The following is a 21092-nucleotide window of genomic DNA, read 5'->3' as shown; positions in this document are numbered from 1 at the left end:
TCGGTCTGTTTAGGCTTTTATGCTCCCAGTGGACAAATGTGCCTTCGCATTGTTATATGCATTCCCCCCATTTTCCCACGGGTGGTTTTGTGTGCTTTTAACATATGCGTATAAATCAATACATTTTTTTATATTAACCACTTAAGCCCCGGAAGATTTTACCCCCTTTCTGACCAGGGGGTATTTTGCGATTCGGCACAGCGTGACTTTAACGGACAATTGCGCGGTCGTGCGATGCTGTACCTAAACTAATTTAACGTCTTTTTTTCCCCACAAATAGAGCTTTCTTTTGGTGGTATTTGATCACCTGTGCGATTTTTTGATCATGCGCTATAATCAAAAAAAGAGCGAAAATTTTGCAAAAATAACAATATTTTTCAAATTTGTTTATATGAAATTCCCCCCCCCCCCCCCAAAAAAAAGGAAAAATCAAAATTTTTTTAAAATTTTTGGCCAATTTGTTTATTGCTACCTATGTTTGTTAAAAAAATCACAATAAGCGTATTTTGATTGGTTTGCGCAAAAGTTATTGCGTTTACTAACTAAGGGAAAGATTTTTGTCATTTTTTTTTTAACAAGTAATGGCGGCGATCTGCGATTTTTTTTGCGGGACTGCGACATTGCCGCGCACAGATCCCATGACTGACATTTTTGACACTTTTGGGGGTACCAGTGACATTACTACAGTAATCAGTGCTATACATATGCACTGTTACTGTAAAAATGACACTGGCAGGGAAGGGGTTAACTTTATTAGAGATGCAGTGACTATGTGTATCCCTAGGGGCGTGCTTCTTACTGTGCAGGGATGTGGCTGTGTGTGTAACAGCACAGATCAACGGTCCTACATAGCAGGACCGTTAGATCAGTGCTTTTACACAGGGAAGAATGACAGGCGGCTTTGTTTACATTAGCCGCCTGCCTTTCTCCCTTCACAGCGAACGATCGCGAGTGACCGGCGGACATTGGGTCCGCTGGTCACACGCACAGAGGTGTCCGTGAACGAGCCGAGGTGGGAGCGCGCCTCCGGCGGCGCGCGTTCGCCCGCTATTGGCTCCCAGGCTAGTGACATACCGGTACGTCACTTTGCCTGGCCCGGGCTGACTGCCGCAGTATATGTACTTGCGGCGGTCGGCAACCGGTTAATTAACACTATGTTATAAGTCCTTCGCCGTATCAATGAACTTTAGGACGTAGGTACATAATCATCTAATCATATTCTGTAGCACATTTATTGTTTAGATCTTTAGGATGGGATGACCAGCACAATCTCAGTATTTGCGGATGATACTAAGCTATGCAGGGATATCTTCTTCACAGGACCTGGAAAACTTACAAGAAAACCTGAACAAAATAATGGGGTGGGCCAGGGGCGTACCTAGAGCATTTGGCACCCGGGGCGGATCCTATATTACACAGTTTCCACCCCCCCCCAATAGAACTCTTTACATGACATAGCCCTCGCTCCCCCTCAACAGAACTCTTTACATTATACAGCCCCCCAATAGAACCCCTTTACAATACAAAGCCCCCACCAATAGAACCCCTTTAAAATACAAACCCCCCCAATTGAACCCCTCTACAATGCAAACCCCCCTATAGAACCCCTTTACAATGCAGACCCCCCCCCCAATTGAACCCCTTTACAATGCAACCCCCCCAATAGAACCCCTCTACAATGCAAACCCCCCTATAGAACCCCTTTACAATGCAGACCCCCCCAATAGAACCCCTCTACAATGCAGACACCCCCCCAATAGAACCCCTTTATAATGCAGACACCCCCCCCCCAATAGAACCCCTTTACAATGTAGACAACCCCCCCCCCCAATAAAACCCCTCTATAATGCAGACACCCCCCAATAGAACCCCTTTACAATGTAGACAACCCCCCCCCAATAAAACCCCTCTACAATGCAGACCCCAGCAATAAAACCCCTCTATAATGCAGACACCCCCCCCCCAATAAAACCCCTCTATAATGCAGACACCCCCCCCCAATAAAACCCCTCTATAATGCAGACCCCCCCCCCCAATAAATCCCCTCTATAATGCAGACACCCCCCCAATAAAACCCTTTATAATGCAGACACCCCCCAATAGAACCCCTTTACAATGTAGACAACCCCCTTACAATGGAGACCCCCCTCCCCCCCCAATAGAACAACTTTAAAATACAATTGCCCCCCCCCCCCCTTACCTTATGAGGAGCAGAGGAGGAGAGCAGAGAGGGAGGAACTGTTCAAAGACAATGGGAGAGAGGCTCACGAGCCCTGCATACACAGCGGTCAGCGGGAAATGCCGAAGTTAAATGTGCTTAGTAGTTAATGAGCCGTGATTGGTTGCTAGGCGGTCCTAGCAACCAATCGCCTTCTCATTATCTAGCACACTTAACTCCGGCATTTCCCGCAGTGTATGCAGGGCTCGTGAGCGAAGTGAGTCTCTCTCCCTTTCTCTGCTTTATACAGTTTCTCCTCCAGCGGCCGGCCCCGGGTGTCACCCTGGTGCTCGCTGACACCCCCCTAATGTGTGGCACCCAGGGCGGACCGCCCCCCATTGGTACGCCACTGGGGTGGGCAACTAGATGAAAAAAGGTAATGCACTTGGGTGCCTGAAATAAGAATGCAAGTTACTCACTAGGGAGAGAACCTCTGGGAGAATCAAAGACGGGAAAGAACCCGGAGGTCCTAGTAGCAGGGCCGGCGCTACCTGTAAGGCGAACCAGGCAGTCGCCTAGGGCGCCAACTCAGCAGGGGGCGCCAGCATCCTACCTGCTGCACCCCGGTCCCGGAATCAGTATGGACCGGCGGTTGCAGGCGGCGCCCCTCCTGTTGTGCTCCACCTGCACGGCGGCGCCCGCGGCTGCCTGGGCGATTTTGAGATGTGTGCGAGTCTCAGGGCTGACACCGGGCTCCAGCGTCGGAAATCTTCGTAGCGGCGATGCCGCGCATGCGCATTAGGTTTCCCCTGCAGATGACGTCAGCCGTCGGAGGAGAAAGGGCGGGGGGAGAACCAATGAGCGAGTCAGGAAGTTTGACTCAGCGCCGGGGTAGGGAAATGTGATAGAGGGAGCTGCTTGTGCTGCCAAGGAGTACTGCTGCCTGTCCGGGGAATCTGAGGCCTGCAACTCGGAGATCTGAGGAGACATGGACGCCAGCAACAAGACCCTGAGAATCCCCCCACACATGGCTGTGTATGTGGAGGAGCACCAGGGGTTCCAGATCATCCAGGTGAGGGGGCTGGGGGGGTCACATGACTGACATAAAACTACAACTCTCAGTGAGCCCCAAGCACAGCGCACACCTCGAGGGGGGGGGGGTCCAATAGGTTCTGATAAAGACTTCACTATTATAAATAGTTATAGGAGACTTACTCACTGTCTAAAGGGGTTTTAACCCCTCCACCACTGCTATCCATCATAGGTTTTCCCTGCACCACTGCTATCCTTCATCTTAGGCTCCCCTCCATCACTGCTATCCTCCATCATAGGTTTTTCTGCACCACTGCTATCCTCCATCATAGGTTTTCCCTGCACCACCGCTATCCTTCATCTTAGGCTCCCCTCCATCACTGCTATCGTCCATCATAGGTTTTTCTGCACCACTGCTATCCTCCATCATAGGTTTTCCTGCACCACTGCTATCCTCCATCATAGGCTCTCCTCCAGCACCACTATCCTTCATCATAGGCTCTCCTCCAGCACCACTATCCTTCATCATAGGCTCTCCTCCAGCACCACTATCCATCATAGGCTCTCCTCCAGCACCGCTATCCTTCATCATAGGCTCTCCTCCAGCACCGCTATCCTTCATCATAGGCTCTTCTCCAGCACCGCTATCCTCCATCATAGGCTCTCCTCCAGCACCGCTATCCTTCATCATAGGCTCTCCTCCAGCACCGCTATCCTTCATCATAGGCTCTCCTCCAGCACCGCTATCCTTCATCATAGGCTCTCCTCCAGCACCGCTATCCTTCATCATAGGCTCTCCTCCAGCACCGCTATCCTCCATCATAGGCTCTCCTCCAGCACCGCTATCCATCATAGGCTCTCCTCCACCACCACTATTTTTCCCCATAGACTCTTCTCCACCACCTCTATTCTTCATTAATAGGCTCTCCTATGGATAGTGGTGCTGGAGGAGAGCCTATGATGAAGAATAGAGGTGGGGGAGGAGAGCCTATGATGGATAGCGGTGAGGGAGGAGAGCCTCTGATGAAGGATAAAGACCTAAGACAATCTTGCTGCCGAATACAAACAGGGAGCACAGGATTTTCCCCCACATTCACTAAACTAAGGGAAAAGGCTATTTTTCTTATCCAAGAGGTAACAATATTTTTTCCCCTAATAACAACACACAGTATATGATTAAAGAAAGAAAAATTTCCCTTCATATTGTAATTCTCTTTTCACATCGTGGGCCGAGCATATGGGGGGGCGGCAATTTTTATTTTGCCTAGGGCGCCAAAAATCCTTGCACCGGCCCTGCCTAGTAGACAACAAGCTCAACAATGGCATGCAATGCCAAGCTGCCGCAAGCAAAGCCAACAGAATACTGACATGTATAAAAAAGGGGAATCACTCCAGAGATAAAAAAAAATTTTCTCCCACTCTACAAGACTGGTCCGGCTGCATCTTGAGCATGGCATCCAGTTCTGAGCACTGGTGTCAAGGTGCCAGGAAACCAGACCACATGGGGATGAAGGTAAAGTAAGCAGTTTATTGGAACAAACAACAATAAATGCACAGCAAGTGCGAGGAAGTGAGAGCAGGAACAAGCCGGGGTCAAGTCCAGAAGTGGGTAGTCATCCAAGCCGGGGTCAAGTCTAGAAGCGGGTAGTCTGTCGATACTGGGTCGTCTGCCGACGCGGGGTCGTATTCAGCCAAGCCAGCTCATACACAGAGGAACACGAAGAACAGAAGACGGATAGCAGAGATTCACCTTGGAGCACAAACACAAGGGCAAGGACTGAAACCCATCAGGTGTGCAGCATCATCACTGTACAAAACCCAGGCAGCAGGCAAGTGATGATTTAATCAGAGTTTATAAGAGGCAGCAGTCTGCACATGTCCAAGATGGCTGCCAACAGAAGGGCAAGGTGAAAGTACCCTCCCTTCAACGGCCCCTCCTCCGCGGAGCAAAAAAAAAACATTTCTGTGGGAGGGGGGCTGAACCAGTCATCCCTCTGGTAACAGCGACTCCAGCTGCAACTACAGGAGAAGGAGCGGCAACAGAAGCAGGTGCAACAGGAGGAACCACCAACCTAGCAGCACCAGGAGCGAGGTGCGCTGCGCATGCAAGCAACGTCTGAGCGAACTGACCCAAAAGGTGATCTTGTTGATCGAGCCTGGTAACCAGCAAGGGATGAGTAGGAGCACCTGCATCATCAGGATTCATGGCCCTTGTGTACTGTCAGGGTGCCAGGAAACCAGACCACATGGGGTAATGGTAAAATAAAGCGGTAGTCTGCCGATGTCGGGTCGTCAGCCGATGCAGGGTCAAGAGCCAGGAGAGTCGTCAGCCAAGCCAGGTCATACATGGAAGAACACGGAGAACAGAGACTGCTAGCAGAGATGCACCTTGGTGATGATGTATTCAGAGTTTATAAGAGGCAGCAGTCTGCACATGTCCAAGATGACTGCCAACAGAAGGGCAAGGTAAAACCTTGACAACTGGTCCTCAGGAAGGATGTGCTAGAACTAGAGAGTGTCCAGAGAAGGGCAACAAAAATAATTAAGGGAATGGATGACATCAGCTATGAGGAAAGACTACAAGCATTGAACTTATTCTCTCTGGAGAAGAGACGCTTGAGAGGGAATATGATATTAATGTACAAATACGTACTGGCGACCCTAGCATAGGGAACAAACTTTTCAGCAAAAGGGAATTTAAAAAAAAAATTGGCCATTCACTAAAATTAGAAGAGAAGCGTTTTAACCTTAAACTGTGTAAAGAGTTATTTACTGTCAGAGCAGTAAGGATGTGGAATTCTCTTCCACAAGCAGTGGTATCAGCAGGGAGCATCAATAGTTTCAAAAAACTATTAGATGGGCACCTAACGACCACAACATGCAGGGGTATACAATGTACTGTTAACTGCACACACACACATTACAGGTTGAACTGGATGGACTGGTGTATTTTTTTAACCTCACTATGTAACTGATTCGTTTTTTCTCTTTTTAAGATTTCAGTTACCATTAGCTGACTATTTAGAAAATCAACTGCACATAACTGAAAGGATGTTGTACAAGGTGAAATGGTAACTGGGTTGTAAATGTTAAAGCAAAAAATATTCTCGAATAATTAAAAAAAAAGTCCACTTGCGGCCATTCCTACTGTATTATTGTAATGCAGTCTGTTGATCTTCTACTTTTTATAGCTGCTTAAATTTGTTCAAACGACCTGTGCTGGCTGCACATAGGACAGTCAGATCGCTGCTCTTACCACCACTCTGCTGCCAAGGCAGGGTATTTTAATCCTTGCTGCAGCATTAACAGGTAAAAAAAAGTAACACATTTATAAGTGTATAGGCAGCCTGACTGCATTATAGCAATAAATGAAGAGGGCTTAACGAGGCTTTAACCACTTCCCATCTGGCCAATGTACATAAACAGCCGGGTGGGAGCTTCTCCGTCCCTCAGAATGGGTGCCCGCGTGCGGCCCCGAGGCTGCGTAGCGGCACGATCCTGTGATGGCTGTGATTTTCCGACACAGCACATAACAGATCAGGATATGTGCGCTGTGATTGGTCCTCCCGATTACGTGATGGCTGTGTCCAAACACAGCCTTCACAGTGTAAACAGAGACACCTGTCTGTGTCAGTTATCCCTGCTGAGCTCAGTGAGAGCTCAGTGGGGGGGGGGGGGGGGTATACTGCAGCTTGTGCTTACAGTTTTCTGTGTAAGTGATGATTTTACACAGAGAGCTGTCACAAGTCACTCAGACTGCAGCCACACCCACACAGTACACCAAACACCAGTGTCACCATTGTCCCTGTCCCATAAACATCTGTCCCAGTGCACAAAACATCTGTCACATCGTCCCATCAACATCTGTAGAAGTGCACAAGCCATCTGTCACAGTGTACATGTCTCATTAACATTTGTACCAGTGTACAAAAACATCTGCAATAGTGTTCCAATGCAACATCAACATCTGTCAGTATCTGCCAGTGGATGATCAACATCTGTCATCAGTGTCCCAACAATAAATAGAAATGAAAAGTGCCCCGTCCCCACGTGCAAAGGCGAACCCAGCACACGTTGGTCCCGTACGCATATGCAAACAGCAACCGCACCACACATGTTAGGTAACGCCATCACTTGAAAAAAATCTCCATTACTTAACCTGTTGTGGTTATTTAACCTGTTGTGGGAATTCTCATCTGACAGTCAGATCAATGTTTGAGCATTCTGTATGTCACTTCCTGCAATGCAGAGCGATCTCCAGGTGTTAGCATATCAATAAAGATCACTGTAGGAAGGCAGCCTGAATTGGTTGTACACAATTTGTTCTGCAGCACTCCTTTGCTCTCACTGCAGTTTTCCACACTATGCTGCAATGTAATCACTTGCTAAAAACAGTAATTTCTTACCTTGCTCCATATCAAAAATATCCACAGTCTTGGTAAATTTTGGCCTGCGGTATGTACCTCCTTGTCGCAGTCCTCCTAAACTGTAGATGGAGCCTTCATTTACCACATATCTTGAGTAAGCTCTTTTGTTTGGTATATTGGGGAACTTTGTCCAGGAACGGGTTTCAATGTCAAAGACTTCAAAAGCACTTACTGCATATTTAGACTGCCTGCCACCTGTAAGCATGGAAGCTGTTGTCAGAAGATGTAGTTCATTTTTTTGGGAAAGAAAAAGTAGGAAAAAAGAAGCACAAGAGTGGATACTGCAGAAGAAAGAAAAGAGAAAGCACACGGATGTGTAATAGAAGAAGAAAAGAAAGGAAAGAAGAGCAAAAGAGGGCAAACCACAAAAAAAAAAAAAAAAAGAGAAGCCAGACTAATATATATTTGTTTTCTTTAGCTACGAAGGTCCATGTACCCACCTAATTATCTCCTCCACTTACCTTTTACTTCTGCTTTTGATATCTTTTCATTTCTGATTTAGGCCTCATTTAAAATTTAACATGATAAACTGGGATTCCTTGACTTTTGTATGCCCCAAATTTCGACAGTCAACTGTGGAGGAGATGCGGCTACACAGGACACATTTTTGTTTGTTTTTTCTTTTTGTTTAATAAAGCGGAGCTCCACCCAAAAAAGGAAGCTCTGCTTGTCTGCCTCCTCCCCCTTCCCCCCTCCGGTGCCACATTTGGCACCTTGTGGGGAGGAGAGGGGTGCGGGTACCTGGTTTACCTTGTACCTTGGATGAGTACACCACAGGATCACTGGAGAGTCAAGTAGAGTAACAGTGTTAGTAGCTGCTAACTTTAATTTTTTGGTGGGGGGGGGGGGGGCTGTAGCTTTGCTTCAATGTTAGAGATATTGAGATCCCAGAGCTGACAGTTTACTTTGCAAATGAACAGTTTTTTTTCCAGCAAATTGACAAGTTATATATTTAAAATTGTAAACCACACTTGATTTAAAAACGATAGATTTTTTTTTTCGACTGTGAAATTTTCTCCTGAAAATATATCAGAGGTACGACAGAAAAAACTCATGCAAAGATGTAGCGAAGTCTAGGTTTCTATAAACTACTATACAAAGTATGAGTTTACATCTTATTTTTGTAAATTCTTCCTCTAGTGATCAAAAATGGGGTTATGCCAGCTGCTGGTACAATGATACATTAGTCACAAATATGTAGCAGTAAGAGCCGGTTCACACTACTCCAACTTGTGACAAGTAGCGCTCCGTGCTGTGCAACGGAACCGTTCTAATCCGAGTGACTCAAGTCGCTCTTACTTAGATAAAGGTTCCTGCACTACTTTTGGGCGAAGTCGGAGCGACTTGCATTGACTTCTATTACGAGAAGTAGTTTGCAAGCCGCGATGAAGTCGTGCTGCACCAGCGACTTCAAAGTCGCCCAAAGTCGGGGCGACTTTGAGTCGTGGTAGTGTGAACCGGCTCTTAAGAATATTAATGGCACAGGTGGTTACAAATTAAAGAAAGCAAAATAATATATACTAATTAGCAAACAGAGGCTGTTCTATTAGCTATGCTTAGTTGCCAGCAATGTGTTTTAATACAATCCAGTAGGTAAGCAGTTAGGGATGTGGTGCACATTTTTTCACACTCAAAACATCTCACCAGTTCATGGAATGTGGAAATGCAGGTTTTGGTAAGATTGTACAGCCGTACCTCTAATTGATCATCTGCATTTCTGTTTTCTAATAATTAACACGGATGTCTTGCAGCTAATAGGCCTTAGGCAAACATATTGTATTAGTATTTAAATGTACTAGACAACAAATCTACCGCCTGATGCCATATATCTCACGTCATTTGTGTACCGCAGCATTCCTTTACAACATTGACCCACAGTTTAAATAATGAGATCAACACAGCAGATTAAGGTATATAGTGTATTGTATCAGCAGCTCTTCTACATTCCACTGAGCACAAGATCATTTTGTTTATTATTGGAGAAACAGCACTTGGTCTCTCCCTCTATTGTCAAAGGATACCATGCATTTTTGTAAAGATAATTCTAATAAAAGCAATAAGTTTTCATTTCTCTTGGGAGAGGAGATTATAATAATTAATATTTTGTCAAAAGCAAACAGATGGTTCCTTTTTTTTTTTAATCTATTTTTTTTGTACTTTAAGGGTTAATGTACTTCCCTGTCCTCACCAATGTTCTTAAGCTGTGGGTATTCAACAATGAGCCTCATTTATTAACATGTTTGTAATGTACCTTCGGATTCATCTGGGCACTGGATCGTGGCAATATGAAATAAGATTAGAAGCTATCTCGCCCCTAATCATTACCCCTGCCTGTATTCATCATTTTTGCTAAAGATTACAGTGCACAGCCATTTTATTTGAAAGCCCTTGAAGCTGAACATATTTTTTTAACCTGTGGCTTTCTTAAAATAGTAAATTATGGATTGAAATTTGTTCCAAATTATACAGATGTTCCTGTTATCTTGGAAACATTTTAGAGTTTCTCAGGATAAATGCGAGTTGCTTGGACACTAGAGAGCCTGGGCTGGACTGCTCAGCCTGCTCCCCTGTGATGCCAGCTTTGACAAGCAGCTGCTGTGTCCTTGACAAATGCCAGCCATGACTTTTAGTGCTGCAATATACAGCAGAATCAAACAGTCTGCTGTGTTTTAGTAATTACAGTGTTGGTGAAGGCAGTTATAAAAGACCCACTATTTATTCCAGTTATATATTCATTTAATCCTGAGTACTTAAACATATTTTAATTACTACCATGATCTGTCTTTGTAGTAGCTTAGTGTAATGCCCTGCACATCAGCAATCAGACTGACAGTGAAAGGAGTCTTTACTGTGATGCACTGTTTTGTAAATCTAACAAATGGCACTTGCTGATTGGAGGAGAAAGCACTGATATTACCAATTTAGTGAGCTGCTGCTTTTTTAGTATAAAGTCACAGCCTCGACCAAGCTGTATTGTTATTACTACAGTGGAGAGCAGTAATCTTGGCTATAGTTTCTGGTCAGGGCTGGATTTTAGGGGTGTCACCTGTAGAAGCCTGCCTTGCACATTTTTATTTGGTGGATTTGCTAGGGGGATACTTTTACTCGGGCTTGGGGAGAGGTTTGCTAAGTGTTTTTTTTTTTTTTTAGTAGGGTATTTCTGTTTTATATTGGCTGAACTGGTGCTGATAGAGCTGTCTGTATATTGTCATAGTTACCTGATTGTTGCCAGCTTATTTTCACCATTTCGCCCGCTGCCTGCATATTGTAATGATTGCCCATTTGTTTGCCCTGTATTACAACAGTTGCCCGTTTACTACCTGTGTATTAAAACAGTTGCCCCCTTTTGTTGCTCTTGTATAGTAAAGATTGACTGACTGTTGCTTGTGAATGATTGCTCATTTGTAGCCCATGTGATAAAAATTGACAATTTTTACCCACTTATGGCACTTTTCCACTGCAAGTACCGGCTCGGCTCTACTCGGCCCTGCTTGGCCCTGCTTGGCCCGGTTTGCTTTTCCACTGCTGGTACCGCATGGTACGGTGTTGGAACGGTTCGGTACGGTACGGTATGGTTTGCTTTTCCACTAAAGTAGTACTAAAGTTAAGTGGGAGGGATAACAACGGGGTGGGTGGGATTCTCTGACCAATCAGTGGCTAGTAGTGACTGCATGCACAGGATTGTGGGATATGGTACCGGGTATGGTACCTGTTGGAACCACAATCGAGGTGGTACTGTTTTTGAGAGCCGTACCGTTCGGTTCCATGCAGTGGAAAAGCGCCGCCGTACCGTACCGTACCGAACCGTTCCTACACTATACCATGCGGTACCAGCAGTGGAAAAGCACAAAAGCGAGCCGAACCGTTCGGTTCCATGCAGTGGAAAAGCGCCAATAGTGTCAGGTCACTGTGGTTTAGAGGATCTTGTTACTATAATTTAATCCTCTGCAGGCCTGTCTCTATAAAACCATCCCTCTATCATCTCAATGTCTCTATCAAATCTTTGAGGTCCATTAAAATGACAAATGTCATTTTCTTTGTTTTTTTCTGACCACTTTTAAGTATTTAATTTTATTATTTTTACTAAACATATATTGGCATATGGAGGAGGGGGGGTTGTTAAAAAAAAAAAAATTGCCTTGGGTGTCAAATATGCTAGGTATGCCCATGCCTGTAGGTAATGTGCTAGTTATATGGTTGGTTCTCTACCCCCATCACAGTCATTACTTAGCTCTGGGTGGCAGTCTCATGTCAAGAACTACCACCAGTTTTCACAATTCAGCAACAACATCAGGCAGGCATCCAAGCAGTGCAAGAGAATTAAATATGCTACTCAACTTTCGAGCTGAACAACTGCTGGGATGAGACATCAGCCACACAGGGTGTTTACTGTTTACTGTTTACCATTGTTCATTTGCTGCCTACATATTGTAAAGATTGTCCATTTGCTGGCCCTGTATTACAACAGTTGCCTGTACGTTGCCTGTGTATTATGATGTTTGCCCTTTTTTGCTTATGTATTGTTATTATACAGGATTTATTGTAACAGTTGACTGTTCCCCATTTGTAGCCCAAATAATGAAAATTTTATTTTTTTGCCTACATAATATTATCAGCCTCCCCCTGTTTAGAGGACCAGGTTACAAACATTTGATTTTCTGCGGGCCTGTCACTACCAAACTATTCCGCTATCCCAATGTTTCTAGTACAAAATTCAGCCTAACGCTCACTCCGAATGGGAAGACTGGCGTGCTGCTCTCCTCAGGCAGGGAACTCCAACATAGGTACATAGAAAAAGAGAGAAAGGAGGCGCAAACACCTAGTGCATTACCCGTGGTCACTGTATGCAAAATTTTAATAAAATGCCAAATGCATACTCACGAACATGAAGATAATAAAATCATGTTACAAGAATCCACCATGTATGAACTGGAACATATCCTTCAATCAGGACCGCTAACGCGTGTCGGGGGTCAAGCCTCAGAGCTCTGAGGAAGGGGGCTTGACCCCCGAAACACGTTAGCGGTCCTTATTGAAGGATATGTTCCAATTCATACATGGTGGATTCTGGTAACACGATTTTATTATCTTCATGTCTGTGAGTATGCATTTGGCATTTTATTAAAATTTTGCAAACAGTGACCACGGGTAATGCACTAGGTGTTTGCGCCTCCTTTCTCTCTTTTTCTATATCCCAATGTTTCTATTAAATCCCTAAATTTTATTATTATTTCTTTAACTGCGTCCCACCTGATCTATTGTCAAATGACAGTCGAGCAGGAGCTCGCCCATCCTGGGTGGACGACCAATCATAGCAATCAAGACAGTTGTACACAATGAATGGCTTTTATTCATAGCCATTTATTGTTTACTGTTGTGTTGATCACATGGTACAGACAGGGCCAATCACAGTGCATCTGTACCATGTGATAGCTGTGGCCAATCACAGCTTCATCATAGTACATAATTAATAGAATGGATGGCAGACATAAAAATGATTGCTTATAACAATGATCAGCCCTGTTACAGTACAACCAATAATAGTGTGAAAAAAAAAAAAACCAAACAAAAAAAAAACCTGATCACCTCCCCAGAGTAGAACAGTGTCACTATGATAACACTGTACTGCTTTGGTCACACTATGTAAAAAAAAAAAAAAAGAGAAAATGTTTTAATATTTGTTTTTTTTTTGTGTTACATACGGTCACCAGTCAGTGTCCCTGATCACCCCACACCAGTTATATAGTTACGCTGTACTGCTCTGGTGACAGTAAGTAAAAAAAATATAAAAAAACAATTGTGGAAAAAAATGTATTTCATTGCTACATTTTCCAATAAAAAAAAAGGGACATAAATTACAAGTTAAAAAAATGTACCATGCCTCTTACTAAATATATTGGACTGTCTACTTTACAAAAAGGGGTCTTTTTTGGGGGGGTATTTGTACTGTCCTGGCATTTTAGGGTCCTAAGAAATGAGATAGGCAGTCGATACATCAGGACTAATCGATTTTCAGATGTTTATACTGTAGACTAGATAATATACAATGAACTATGAAATATAATCTTACATTAACATGGATCACTGTCCTTACATAATTCATTTTTGAATACATAAAATCAAATGTGAAAAAGGCAGCTTACAATGAAAAATGACCTAGTTATCGGCAGCTACATCCCAAACGCGTAAAGCATTTTCACCGGTCACCTCAGTTCTCATTGAACACCACCTGCAATATAAATAGGGCCATCCCATGAAATTACTGGTCACCTACCAAAACCAGATCATTCCTTTCCTATCCCCAAAGGATGGCCTAAAACCGCCACCATCTATTCCTGGTCCCAAACCATCCTCTAAGATTACTGATCCTTGGAGCTACAAGATGCAACTTAAGCCTCACCTCTCCCAGGAACTGACACTACCCTCCTTGCCCCTATAGCACCTGCTGGCTGGCTCAAACTTATCAGAGTGTGTAGAGGAGTAGGCATGTTTAACCTTCCCTTACCACATCCCAGTGTTTAAATTGGTTGTAAAGGCAGAAGGTTTTTTATCTTAATGCAGTATAAAAAACCTTCTGTGTGCCCCCTAATACTTACCTGAGCCTCCTCTCGATCCAGCGATGTCCACGAATGCCTCGGTCATCCGGGCCTCTCAACCATGATTTACTGAGACACACCAGTGGTGCCATTGGCTCCCGCTGCTGTTAATCAAACTCAGTTAGCCAATGAGGAGAGGTGCGCAGGGCCGAACCACAGCTCCGTGTCTGAGTGCCCCCATTGCAAGCTGCGTGCTGTGGGGGCACTAAATAGGAGGGAAGGGCCAGCAGCTCCAGCCAGGGACCCGAGAAGAGGAGGATCCGGGCTGCCCTGTGCAAAAACAATGCACAGAGTAGGTAAGTATAACATGTTTGTTATTTTAATAGAAAAAAAATGAGACATTACAATCACTTTAAGTGTGCTACGCACATAGTTATCACATTGTCTGTAAAGTTAAATTAAAACAATAACATATAAGTTAAAAAAAAAAAATTACCTAGTACGTAAATCTTTGTTCCTCGCAGGAAGGAGGTAGCACCATACCGAGGTGTTGGCATTGGGGCAAAGTGGACCCAAATATCTTTTAGCATGTCAAATTGCTGAAGGAAATTATGTGGTCGCAGATCTGAACCCATGCCTCCTGCTGCATAAACCCTGCAATCTTAAATAAAAATAAGAATTACAAGATATAATTAGGCATTGCTTCAACAACAAACTAAACATGGGCTCACATGTAGGTAAGCCCAGATTAAAGCTACACAGGCATTGTCATGGAAGGCATCTTCTAGTCATGGCATTTATTTCCTGCCAAAAATCACACTTCCAAACTACCGAAAGTAATCCAATATGTAAAGGTGATCACCAAAAATTATAAGAATGATAGTTTGCTACCTAGACGTTTGTACAGTGAGGAACAGCCCATGAAGGCCGGTGCCCCTAAACCGTAATTTGGAATGGCTGAAAAGGGTCAAATTAGAGGAGTCCTCAGGGTGGTTGAGATCTTATTAATCCCCTTCTTATAAAAAAAGTGTACTCCAAATGTTTGTGTCTCCAAAAATATTAACAAATACATATTTTTCTATGGATTCTAAATAAGAGTTATAATTCTTTCTATAGGTAGACACCTGAAAGTGCGGAGAAAGTTAACACATATAGTTACATAGAGTCCAGGTGCTTTCAGTTGAATTATTTATTGGCTGTTTATAGGTTGCTGGTGTTTTAAAAAACAAATCTTGTCAAGTTTGTTAATTCCCCCCCCCCCCCCCCCCATCACAGATATTACGTAGCTTTGGATGGCATTGCAAGGACATGTATTGTGAACATGAGCAGTTTTCACATTTCAACAACAATACAGAAAGGGCATCCAGGCAGTGCAAGAGATTTCAATGTGTTACCCAGCTTTCAAGCTGAACAACTGTTGTGATGAGACATCAGCCATATATACGTTACGTAAACCACAGTCATTTTGTGGTTTATTTGCAGAAATATATAGCTTCTCAGCAGCATGCAGTTGCCCATATTAGACATACAAAAAAAACATTAAAAAATATAGACAGATGCTTCCTGACAGTTACCTCTCACAGTGATTGATATACCCATGGCTGGCTCACGAAGGGAGCTCTTCTTCTTCCACTTGCCCTCATCAATATTGTAGACCTCTACCACTTTTAAAGGTGACTGGTTTTCTCCCACTCCTCCAACCACCATAATTCTCTTGCCCAACGAGACCACTGCCACCCCAGCTCTAGCAGATGGCATTGGCGCTAGGCTGGTCCAGCGATTGACTTCTGGAGAAAACAGTTCGAAAGTGTTCATTGGGTTTCCTGCTTCATCACATCCACCCACAGCAAAGATCTGCCCTCCAGCTTCTATAAGAGAACAGTACACACGCGGGCTGGAAAGCGGTGCTAGTGTTTGCCACTGGAAGTCTTTGGCAAAAGGCACCTCCATGCTTGATCATCCAAACAGTAGAAGTTCATCTGTGTGTGCAAAACTTGGCACCCTGTGCACAAAATAGGAAGTGAAAATAAACAAAATTTCAGTGTAATTTTAGTCTTACTTTTTTCTACTTCTAAAGGATTGGTCTAAACAGCTTTAAAGAAGTCAGTGGTTTTAATTACACACAATAGTTTCCAATATATAACATCTATAAAAGAATTTTGTCAGGGACACCTCTGAACCTAAATTTGTGAATTTACAGCAGATAGTACATAAGTTTTGTACTTCCTGATTTTTGATAAAAAAAATTTTTTAAACAGAAAAGTAAAAATCCTTCAAAATAAATTTTCTGGAAAAAACAGGCTTTTCATAGGGTAAAAAAGCATCGTAAGCTTTCGTTAGTGCTGATCCTACACTTGTAAGGTTTCATGTTTATCTTATATTAAAAATGTGTGTGCCCTCTGCTCATGCTACAAGATTGACACGGTAAGCAGGGGCAGCAGCTGTGTGGATCCCTGCCCTTTAGCAAAGTGGCACCAAAGTATAAATGCTGATGTAGGTGGGCACTAGACTGTCAGGAAAGGGTACTGGCATGAGAGGGTATGTGCTCAACCTACCTGACTGCAATAAGGCGCAAGAAAACTGTCAGTCTCCTCCCTGGAGAAATGATCAATAAGTCATTTTGGACATGTTAGTTATTTCACTACTGTTTGACATAAATGATTCATGTTCTCAATTCTAAAAAGGGTTCTGTAGGGACAACCTTGCACCTTTGCAGGTTTCTTCTTCAGTTGCCGCAGCTAGGTACTCCCTTCTATGCTCCTCAGTGTAAGTCTGAGAACTAAAAGGAATCCCTGGAAAAGTATGGTTTTAGATTCTGAGCTCTATGGACACGATTTCTTACATTTAAAACCTATAGTACATTAGATCAACGTGTAAGGGGGCTTGGGATTGGCTGCCGTTTGGCACCAACTGGTACAAATCCCTGTCCTGCATCTTCTTGTTAGAACAACACCTTGAATCCTTAAACCTTTGCCATATAGTGCCCCACTCCTTGCCACATGCCTTCCAGCAACATCCACAGCCATCAGCCCTTATATTTTGGAGAAAGGAATGTCCACACAAAAGAAGCATTGTTGCTGTACTTTACTGATGTTACTTAAAAAGATGGCATTTACAGTCATATCACATACTAGATAGATTATACTATCCGGGGTTACTTGACAGTACTTTGTCAATCACAGACAGTGGACGATTCGCAGCAGTCGCATGTGAAAGCAGCATACAACACTTTACCCTTAAACTATCTTCCTTTTACACAGTCTCTCTCCTTCCTCACTCTGTCCAGCTCACAATTCCTTGCATGTAGATCCTGAGACAGGATCACTGCAGTTACACCACTAGCTTTAGTACACCTCTCCCAGGTCATCCGAGGGACAGTCACACTTAAGAGAACACGTCTCCTGGCCTTTTGTAACCCACTCTAGCTTCCACCACAATAAGAGACAAGATGACTACAGCAGGCTCTTCTGAGTGCAGGACTAGCTCACTCTGTCTTCCAGCTGTGTTCATGGCCTCCACTTAGCTGACTACATCTGCATGCTGCTGGGGTATCTGGCTCCCATCGCACTATGCTTCTTCCAACCTAGCATTATATGCCCACTTATGACATCACTAGTAGGGGGGCTATGACTAAAAGTGACCCTAATACTTGATTACACTGTTCTGGCACAATGCCACCTAGTGCCAGACTAGCTAAGTGCACCTGCTTACAAGAGCTTGTGGTTTTTGGTGCCAAACTCCTTGCACTAAGAGTGATACCATACCCTAAGAAGCACACCTCACACTAGCTCCAACATTAACCCTCCATAGCAAAAATGCACCTTTTCTGTGCCAAAAACGACCTCCCTTGTCACAAAAGATACCAGAACTATATTCATCGTGTATGAATATGAATTTCATTAAGCCTAAAATGATGTGAGTATTACAAGTCATCAATTTTAACATAAATATGTCAACCATTTATTTCAATGGGTGTGTTTTTAATTATTTAAAAAGGACCCCATTGTTAGAGAGCTTTAGGTCTGCAATTTATCTTCCCACATCGAGGAACAGGTAGATTACTTATACCCTTCAATGTGGCACCACCTTGTGAACACCAAGGCTGTTTAGAAGACCTATCAGCAATGGAGATTTTGGCAAACTGTTTTTGTGAATGAGAGGTAGCTGACAAGTAGCCAGAATGTCTAAGTTTTTACCTAAGAAAGCAACTCCCAACTCAAGACTATAATTATTGTAATTGTTCACATACATACTGTAGAGCCAATTTAGGTTTGTGCCAATTGATCTAATAATGATTTTGGACTGTGGAAAAACCTTTTTATTTAATACTTGTTCTAAAACATTTCAATTAATAATGCAGACTAAAAACAAGCACAGTGTTTCTCAGAGAGGCTAAAGCTAAATATACCGTATAATTAAAGTGGTAATAAACCCAAAACCATAAATTTAACATATTGCAGCTTACTTATTAGGAAAAGCCTTTTCCTCTGTTTTCACCTGGTTAACTTGCTAGTAATACACCTCCTGTAATAGAGTGCTCCTACTCTGGTACAAAGGAGCAACAGAAACACGTTTGGACAACAGCATCTGCATGACAGCTTGTTCTGTTGAAAAACAACAGATCTTTAAGGGTTTGTTGCCCCTCATGTACCACTTCCCTTTGTTTCATAAAAATCCATAATTTTACCCAGAGTGTGTTGCATCTAAGTAATTTCATATCTGGACTAAATTACTCTTATCTTGGCTACATCACCTGGCTGCATACTGCCCTGAAATCCCTCACCACGCTACTCAACCAGCACAATTTTCCCAGCTCTGAAAAATTTTTCATTATATCCAAAACAAACATTTCTTCAACTTACAGCTTTGACCCTTGTGTCTCTTGTTTAGATGATGGTGTCTGAACATATGTGTGAGTCAGATCCTCATGCCCCAGGGCAAATATCAAAATGATACCAACGTCTAGTGTCTTACCCTACTAAAGGTGCACCTTTGTATGTAAAGCGTTGGGAGGCTGACCTTGGTGTCAATTTTGGGGAGGAGGATTGAATAGATATTTGGTTATGGACTAAATTAGCTTTACAAAATGTATTGGCACAGGTGGCCAATTATAAGGTGTTGACCCGCTGGTACCTGTAGCAAAGGGGGTTTTTTCTTTGTACACATATAGATGAGTAGGTTTTGCCACCGTCCCTTGAAAAATTCTATAGGGGGTTGCTGGTGCCTCAAACCAAGAGATGTGGGAATTTATGGGCAGGTGGATGGTTAGTTCAACCAATGAATCGGATGCGGTGTAGGTAAAAATCGTGTATTTATTTTTACCTACACCGCATCCGATTCATTGGTTGAACTAACCATCCACCTGCCCATAAAGTCCCACATCTCTTGGTTTGAGGCACCAGCAACCCCCTATAGACCCGCTGGTACCTAGTTCCAGCAGGCATGTAGCAAACTGCTTCCCATCATGCTTTCATGGCTGTGCAGATCTAGGGACTTACCTACACATCTGGTAGACGTGTCCTGTAGTTCAATAGAGACTTGCAAAGATTTGCCCTTGGGACTTAAAATGAGGTTCGACACGCCCAATGATGAAATCTAAAATGCAAGTTTATTGGAACATACGTCAGCAAGTAAACACAGACAAGTAACGTATTAACAAACAGATTTGTGATTTTATAGTATATTATTAATTCATGGTCAAGTTCAGTATTCCATAGAACAATCCAAGGTAGGTATGAAAATGCATCCTGGTAACCCGAAGCATTTCGTGAACAACCGTTCACTTCCTCAGGGGTTGATGCAATACATAATTTCTATGAAATAAAACAGTTTGTGGCATGTCATAAAGATAGTAGACAATGTTATACTAATGCAAAACACTAAGGGGCCCATACTTGCAAATCTGTTGAAAATAAATCACATGCTCATGTTCCATTGGCTGCCGCTGGGAATGTCTATCCCGAGAGCTGTGGGCCTGGGATCCACATGGGCTCGGCAGGACAGACAGGGCCAAATGCAAGCACAGACCAACATAGTGTGGCATCCACGGTGATGGCTATAGGAGATGTATCTATGTATCAGACTCATTTCTAAAGTGTATATGAATAGTAATGTCAGCAAACAGTACAAGGAGTATCTTACTGTACAGTAAGTAGAGGTATCAACTAGTAGCACTAGGACTGAGCTTGAGTAAGAAAAGTATGCATCTGATGCTCACATTAAATCCTAAAAGTGAGCAATAAAGCAAAAAATTATCAATGATGTGTGATTAAAATCCTGTAGTTCAAAAACTGAAAATGTTTGTGATATTATTTTTATTTATTTTTTGTTGTTTTTTGTTATGTCACCAGACCCTTTGATAGCGCTATAAAAGAGGTACCCTGAAGACCATACAAGAAACTATGGTAATTTAAAGTATTATTCCAGGTTACAATTGCTTTAAAGCAAACAATAGCAAGGGACTAGAAATCACCCTCTCTAAGCCTTATTTGAAACCAAAAATCTTATTACAGGAGCTATAATACATGCTAAAACAGATGCTACTTTGCGGGACAACGTTTTGAAATTAGCAAAAATAAGGCAACAGTGGTTTTCTCATTTCCTTTCTCCAACCTTTGACACATCTTTGACTTAATCTTGACTGGAGGGTAGTTAGACCCAATTAAGCTGTCTGTTCTTTTCTCTGCCTGAAGTTGTAACAACCCCTGGAAACACCTCTTACTTCCCTTTTTCTCCCTTCTCCTACCTTTACTCTTTTGTATCTTTCCTCTTGATGGCTAGATTTGCTGACGCATAGACCGTAATTCCTAGGTGCAGCCTAGAGGCAGTACGGATGGACTGGAAATTTTTGATTATTTTCATATAACACTTGACTTAGCTAACTGTATTGATTATTGAGATTTCTGCCTGCAGCTTATGGTTATTGCTTACCTCATGCTA

At 43.2% G+C, this 21092-nt stretch overlaps 1 protein-coding gene across 2 annotated transcripts in view; it reads right to left on the bottom strand.

The window, feature by feature from the left end:
* Nucleotides 1–21092, bottom strand: part of KLHDC8A (kelch domain containing 8A) — a 120318-nt gene that overhangs the window by 38967 nt on the left and 60259 nt on the right. For both annotated transcript variants that reach the window (XM_082245668.1, XM_082245669.1), the window contains exons 2-4: nucleotides 15728–16155; nucleotides 14650–14814; nucleotides 7597–7812 (exon numbers count right to left, since the gene is read on the bottom strand). In XM_082245668.1, coding sequence (XP_082101794.1) covers nucleotides 7597–7812; nucleotides 14650–14814; nucleotides 15728–16103 — 757 coding nt within the window. In that variant the 5' untranslated portion in view covers nucleotides 16104–16155. The remainder of the gene's footprint in view (nucleotides 1–7596; nucleotides 7813–14649; nucleotides 14815–15727; nucleotides 16156–21092) is intronic.

Source organism: Pelophylax lessonae (assembly GCF_965119305.1).
Source record: "Pelophylax lessonae genome assembly, chromosome: 2".
NCBI classification, from domain to species: domain Eukaryota; kingdom Metazoa; phylum Chordata; class Amphibia; order Anura; family Ranidae; genus Pelophylax; species Pelophylax lessonae.
The sequence above is the reverse complement of the archived record's forward strand: the minus strand, read 5'-3'. Positions and strand labels throughout refer to the sequence as shown.